We start from the raw sequence: 7,500 nt of genomic DNA, 5'->3' as shown, positions 1-7,500 counted from the left end.
TACCTGGTGCAATGTTTCTCGGTGCTCTCTACCTGGTGCAATGTTTCTCGGTGCTCTCTACCTGGTGCAGTGTTTCTCGGTGCTCTCTACCTGGTGCAGTGTGTCTCGGTGCTCTCTACCTGGTGCAGTGTGTCTCGGTGCTCTCTACCTGGTGCAATGTTTCTCGGTGCTCTCTACCTGGTGCAGTGTGTCTCGGTGCTCTCTACCTGGTGCAGTGTTTCTCGGTGCTCTCTACCTGGTGCAGTGTGTCTCGGTGCTCTCTACCTGGTGCAGTGTGTCTCGGTGCTCTCTACCTGGTGCAGTGTGTCTCAGTGCTCTCTACCTGGTGCAGTGTGTCTCAGTGCTCTCTACCTGGTGCAGTGTGTCTCGGTGCTCTCTACCTGGTGCAGTGTGTCTCGGTGCTCTCTACCTGGTGCAGTGTGTCTCAGTGCTCTCTACCTGGTGCAGTGTGTCTCAGTGCTCTCTACCTGGTGCAGTGCGTCTCGGTGCTCTCTACCTGGCGCAATGTGTATAACGTGCTCTGCCTGGCGCAATATGTATAACGTGCTCTACCTGTCGCAGTGTGTATAGGAGGTTCTACCTGGTGCAGTGTGTCTCAGTGCTCTCTACCTGGTGCAGTGTGTCTCGGTGCTCTCTACCTGGTGCAGTGTGTCTCAGTGCTCTCTACCTGGTGCAGTGTGTCTCAGTGCTCTCTACCTGGTGCAGTGTGTCTCAGTGCTCTCTACCTGGTGCAATGTTTCTCGGTGCTCTCTACCTGGTGCAATGTTTCTCGGTGCTCTCTACCTGGTGCAATGTTTCTCGGTGCTCTCTACCTGGTGCAGTGTGTCTCGGTGCTCTCTACCTGGTGCAGTGTGTCTCAGTGCTCTCTACCTGGTGCAGTGTGTCTCAGTGCTCTCTACCTGGTGCAGTGTGTCTCAGTGCTCTCTACCTGGTGCAGTGTGTCTCAGTGCTCTCTACCTGGTGCAGTGTGTCTCAGTGCTCTCTACCTGGTGCAGTGTGTCTCAGTGCTCTCTACCTGGTGCAATGTGTATAACGTGCTCTGCCTGGCGCAATATGTATAACGTGCTCTACCTGTCGCAGTGTGTATAGGAGGTTCTACCTGGTGCAGTGTGTATTAGCTGCACTATTGTGTGGTGTAATGTGAATTGCCACTATTATGTGGCCATGCCCCTAACCCCACGAAAAACAACGCCCCTAAATTTTCGCCTTTGGCGCGCACTGCCCATTCTTTATCATGTGGGAATGGGAGGACCAAGCATTATAGTATGTACCTAATTTTGCCCTTCTAATTGAAAAATGTGCCCTCCCGAATGAAAAATGTGCCCTACCCGTGATCAGCACCCTGCCCTAAAAAATTCCTAGAGTGAACACTAGATGTGGGATGGATTATCAGAGATTTGTGGCATGGTACAGTGAGCACCCTGTGATAGCCTTCTGTGTAATACTGTGAGAGGTATGGCATGAGATATGTTATTACACATCCTCACTAACCCCCTCTCTGTCTCCAGCCTTTATGCAGGAACTGCGCAGATCTGGCACACCGTGATTTCAGCGGTCACCTCCTCCTGTGATGTCTCAGGCTCCAGCGACTGTGCAATCATTCCTCTGCTGTGCAGCGGTCCCACCAATGAGAGGGCAGGGAGCTGCGGCCCCCCCCTCCTGCTAATCTGTCCCCACTAAAAGCTTCTGTCCGACACGCGCTCACTGGCCTCACCCCTCCTCACATGCCGCAGAGTCTCGGAGCGGGTCCGCAGAAGCGTCGAGCTTCCACCAATAGGATTTTCAATGGGATAATTAACGGGTTATTTTTTAAATATTATTTTTTAATCATTTCAATTTTGTACAAAAATTCTCGGGTAGCAGAATAAGTTGCTACAGAGCACGCGGTGGCGGGTACATAGGACATAGAGTAATCGGGTCAGACACTGGAACGGCTAGAAGGGCCTCCGTCAGCACATGTGGCGCGGGAAGGCGTGCAAGGGATAAGGGCTTCTGGATTATTATTTTATGCCAATATATATATATATAGAACTTTTTTTGTAACTTTTTTTAGAAATAAAGACTTTGGCTATTGGATGACGCAGGTGTGATGTCGCAGCGTGAGTGGGGTATGGGATGACGCAGGTGTGATGTCGCAGCGTGAGTGGCTATTGGATGGCGCAGGTGTGGTGTGTGGTGTTGCAGAGCGAGTGGGGTATGGGATGGCGCAGGTGTGGTGTCGCAGAGCGAGTGGCTATTGGATGGCGCAGGTGTGGTGTTGCAGAGTGAGTGGCTATTGGATGGCGCAGGTGTGGTGTCGCAGAGCGAGTGGCTATTGGATGGCGCAGGTGTGGTGTCGCAGAGCGAGTGGCTATTGGATGGCGCAGGTGTGGTGTTGCAGAGCGAGTGGGGTATGGGATGGCGCAGGTGTGGTGTCGCAGAGCGAGTGTTACACAGAGACGCATCCCGCACAATAATGTTCCTTTATTTCCGGTATATACACATTTCAGTCCTCAGGGGTTCTGCCCTGTACCGTGGTCACTGTTCCTGAGACGTCCCGCACAGGCGCAGGACAGGTGAATTGTTACACGCGTGGCGAGGCTGCCACTGTCACTGTCTGTTTCCTCTCTGCGGCCCGGGCGCGTGCGTCCAGCTCATCCGACAGGAGACCTAACCGTGCAATCTCGGCCTCCATCGAGTGCAGCCGGGCCTCCAGCTCCTCCTCTTTCCTGCGGGCGTTGGCAGACTGCCGCGAGTACTCCGCCACCATGCAGCCGCCTCCTACTAAAAAAATGATGGCTTCGCCCAGGAGCTCTGCACCCAGCTCGGCGGCGGCTTCCTCGTTCATGGGCTTAATGGCCGCTCCACGGAAGCCCATAATTCTCATCTTCGCCCGCATCTCAATCCAGTGATACGCTGCAAGAAGAAGAAGAGGCCGTCAGCTACAGGAGAGCAGCAGTGACCCCTCCCCCCTGTGTGAGGACCCCGCAGACCCCGGGTCACCCTCTCTCACTCACACGCTGCCTTTACTAGGCCACAGACACACAACCTACAGTAACTCTCCTCTGCCAAATGTGACCGGATAATAGCCGCCGACAGATCAGCCACAGTGCCGACAGGAATGTCCAATAGCCTATATAAATGACTGCACAATTATATAGAAAAGCCATATATAGCCTATAGCGTACGAGCACACCGTCTCCAGCCTCAATGCTTTCACACACGAGGCCCAATGTATGTTCACACGCCGCGCGGGAGCCCACAGAGCTGCAGGTGCGTCACAAGGAGCGCGGGAGCCCAGAGAGCTGCAGGTGCGTCACAAGGAGCGCGGGTGCCCAGAGAGCTGCAGGTGAGTCACAAGGAGCGCGGGAGCCCAGAGAGCTGCAGGTGTATCGCAAGGAGCGCGGGAGCCCAGAGAGCTGCAGGTGCATCGCAAGGAGCGCGGGAGCCCAGAGAGCTGCAGGTGTATCGCAAGGAGCGCGGGAGCCCAGAGAGCTGCAGGTGTATCGCAAGGAGCGCGGGAGCCCAGAGAGCTGCAGGTGCGTCACAAGGAGCGCGGGTGCCCAGAGAGCTGCAGGTGAGTCACAAGGAGCGCGGGAGCCCAGAGAGCTGCAGGTGTATCGCAAGGAGCGCGGGAGCCCAGAGAGCTGCAGGTGTATCGCAAGGAGCGCGGGAGCCCAGAGAGCTGCAGGTGTATCGCAAGGAGCGCGGGAGCCCAGAGAGCTGCAGGTGTATCGCAAGGAGCGCGGGAGCCCAGAGAGCTGCAGGTGTATCGCAAGGAGCGCGGGAGCCCAGAGAGCTGCAGGTGCGTCACACGGAGCGCGCGACCACACAGAGCTACAGACCGACTATCTGCATACAGAATGCTCTGCTACAGTGTTTTCCAGGAAGACAGAAACGTTGCATTTCGGATGCAGATACAGCCGCTATTACACACAGAATACAGGCATCACTTTAATCAGCAGAAGCTGCTCGTGCGTCCTATTACATTACATTGCGTCTAAGACACATTTCTGCGGGAAAAGACATTCGGCGTCATGCGGAGCAAAGTTGTAAGAGGGCGCAACAGTATTTAGCTATGTAAAACTTTGTGTGTATGATAAATGGTGATCCAGCCAATCAGCCCATGGCTGTCATGTGTATGATAAATGACAGGACCCGATTGGCTGGATCACTGTTTATCATATGCGACACCACATTGATGATATGTAGAACACCAGCATTACTATAAGGCGCGCCGGATATCCGCCAGGCGGCGTCCTTGTCCCAGCGCTACTTACAGTGTAGTTTCTCTACCCCACCCAATGGGACACCAGTACTGACTGCATCTCTAGACGGGACACCTGTAGAAGGCGATGCGTCATGTCGGCAGCTGGTGTCGCCTGTACAAGCTCGGAGACAGACCGAGAGATCCACGGGGTGAAACATCAATCTTACGTTATTTTGTTTTTAAACATTTCTTACCCAAATGTGTTCAGTGTCCCCCCGCGGTCTGGTCACTGGGTAATGAGGGTAATCTCTATTAGATACGGGTCACCCTACTGACCGTCATCAGCCACTGCCCACAGCACGATGTGCAGCCCAACCAGGTGCCAGAAGCAGGCCGCCGGTAATGTACTCAGGCCTGGACTGACCGCATCCTGCTCTCATCCAATCAGAGCACAGAATGACAACAGATCAGGCGGCTCATTTCAGCGCTATCATACATAGAGTACCAGCGTTTGGAGCGCAAATGAGTCCTGCGACGTTCGGGGGCAGCGACGGCCTCTGTTTAGGGGGAGGGAAGAGGTCAGGGATCTGTGACGTAGGAGGGAGATTTCCTGACCTCTGCGACGGGCGGCTTGTGCGGCACCGATGGTGGGAGACAGATCAGATGCTGCATCTTAGGACAAGCTGGGACCATTAGTGCAGCAGGTCGCATCTGCTTGTAATAGACGCCTCCTACTACGCCACCATACAGCGCTATAACTGGGGGGGATCGCAACTCCAACAGCACCTGAATCAGGCCCCGCACTCTGAGTTCACACCGCCAGCCAGTGATAAGCGGACAGCATGCACATGCACACACACACCGAGCATATTATACCCAGCACCGCCAGCCAGTAATGAGCAGACAGCACACACACAACACCGAGCATATTATACCCAGCACCACCAGCCAGTAATAAGCGGACAGCATGCACACACACACACAACACCGAGTATATTATACCCAGCCCTGCCAGCCAGTAATGAGCAGACAGCGCACACACACACACACAGAGCATATTATACCCAGCACCACCAGCCAGTAATAAGCGGACAGCACAGACACACAACACCGAGCATATTATACCCAGCACCACCAGCCAGTAATAAGCGGACAGCATACACACACCGAGCATATTATACCCAGCACCACCGTCCAGTAATAAGCGGACAGCACAGACACACAACACCGAGCATATTATACCCAGCACCACCAGCCAGTAATAAGCGGACAGCATACACACACCGAGCATATTATACCCAGCACCACCGTCCAGTAATAAGCGGACAGCACAGACACACAACACCGAGCATATTATACCCAGCACCACCAGCCAGTAATAAGCGGACAGCACACACACACACACACACACACACCGGGCATATTATACCCAGCACCGCCAGCCAGTAATGAGCAGACAGCACACACACAACACCGAGCATATTATACCCAGCACCACCAGCCAGTAATAAGCGGACAGCATGCACACACACACACACAACACCGAGTATATTATACCCAGCCCTGCCAGCCAGTAATGAGCAGACAGCGCACACACACACAGAGCATATTATACCCAGCACCACCAGCCAGTAATGAGCAGACAGCGCACACACACACACCGAGCATATTATACCCAGCACCACCAGCCAGTAATGAGCAGACAGCGCACACACACACACACCGAGCATATTATACCCAGCACCACCGGCCAGTAATGAGCAGACAGCGCGCACACACACACACACACACCGAGCATATTATACCCAGCACCACCAGCCAGTAATGAGCAGACAGCACACACACAACACCGAGCATATTATACCCAGCACCACCAGCCAGTAATAAGCGGACAGCATGCACACACACACAACACCGAATATATTATACCCAGCCCTGCCAGCCAGTAATGAGCAGACAGCGCACACACACACACCGAGCATATTATACCCAGCACCACCAGCCAGTAATGAGCAGACAGCGCACACACACACACACCGAGCATATTATACCCAGCACCACCAGCCAGTAATGAGCAGACAGCGCACACACACACACACCGAGCATATTATACCCAGCACCACCGGCCAATAATAAGCGGACAGCGCACACACACACACACACAACACAACACCGAGCATATTATACCCAGCACCACCGGCCAGTAATAAGCGGACAGCGCGCACACACACACACACACACACAACACCGAGCATATTATACCCAGCACCGCCAGCCAGTAATAAGCGGACAGTACACACACAACACCGAGCATATCATACCCAGCACCGCCAGCCAGTAATAAGCGGACAGCACACACACACACCGAGCATATTATACCCAGCACCACCGGACAGCACACACACACCGAGCATATTATACCCAGCACCACCGGCCAGTAATAAGCGGACAGCACAGACACACAGAGCATATTATACCCAGCACCACCAGCCAATAAGCGGACAGCACAGACACACAACACCGAGCATATTATACCCAGCACCACCAGCCAGTAATAAGCGGACAGCATACACACACCGAGCATATTATACCCAGCACCACCGTCCAGTAATAAGCGGACAGCACAGACACAACACCGAGCATATTATACCCAGCACCACCAGCCAGTAATAAGCGGACAGCATACACACACCGAGCATATTATACCCAGCACCACCGTCCAGTAATAAGCGGACAGCACAGACACACAACACCGAGCATATTATACCCAGCACCACCAGCCAGTAATAAGCGGACAGCACACACACACCGGGCATATTATACCCAGCACCACCGGCCAGTAATAAGCGGACAGCGCGCGCATCACACACACATCAGGCATATTATACCAAGCACCACCGTCCAGTAATAAGCGGACAGCACAGACACACAACACCGAGCATATTATACCCAGCACCACCAGCCAGTAATAAGCGGACAGCATACACACACACCGAGCATATTATACCCAGCACTACCAGCCAGTAATAAGCGGACAGCACATACACACAACACCGAGCATATTATACCCAGCACCAGCAGCCAGTAATAAGCAGACAGCACACGCACACACACACACACAACACCGAGCATATTATACCCAGCACCACCAGCCAGTAATAAGCGGACAGCACATACACACATAACACCGAGCATATTATACCCAGCACCACCAGCCAGTAATAAGCGGACAGCATACACACACACACCGAGCATATTATACCCAGCACCACCGGCCAGTAATAAGCGGACAGCGCACACACACATAACAC

At 53.7% G+C, this 7,500-nt stretch overlaps 2 protein-coding genes across 2 annotated transcripts in view; one reads left to right on the top strand and one right to left on the bottom strand.

The window, feature by feature from the left end:
• The window catches only part of VASP (vasodilator stimulated phosphoprotein), a 120,714-nt gene extending 118,638 nt beyond the window's left edge, over window positions 1-2,076 (top strand). The window contains exon 12 of the mRNA XM_063938436.1: window positions 1,509-2,076. Within this exon, the coding sequence (XP_063794506.1) occupies window positions 1,509-1,546 (38 nt within the window). The 3' untranslated portion in view covers window positions 1,547-2,076. The remainder of the gene's footprint in view (window positions 1-1,508) is intronic.
• Window positions 2,077-2,448: 372 nt separating this feature from the next.
• OPA3 (outer mitochondrial membrane lipid metabolism regulator OPA3) overlaps window positions 2,449-7,500 on the bottom strand; it is a 37,129-nt gene continuing 32,077 nt past the window's right edge. Inside the window, exon 2 of the mRNA XM_063938437.1 lies at window positions 2,449-2,895. Coding sequence (XP_063794507.1) covers window positions 2,564-2,895 — 332 coding nt within the window. The 3' untranslated portion in view covers window positions 2,449-2,563. The remainder of the gene's footprint in view (window positions 2,896-7,500) is intronic.

The sequence above is a fragment of the Pseudophryne corroboree genome, chromosome 8, assembly GCF_028390025.1.
Source record: "Pseudophryne corroboree isolate aPseCor3 chromosome 8, aPseCor3.hap2, whole genome shotgun sequence".
Classification (NCBI taxonomy): domain Eukaryota; kingdom Metazoa; phylum Chordata; class Amphibia; order Anura; family Myobatrachidae; genus Pseudophryne; species Pseudophryne corroboree.
Note: the sequence above shows the minus strand (reverse complement) of the source record. Positions and strands in the feature narration are given on the sequence as shown.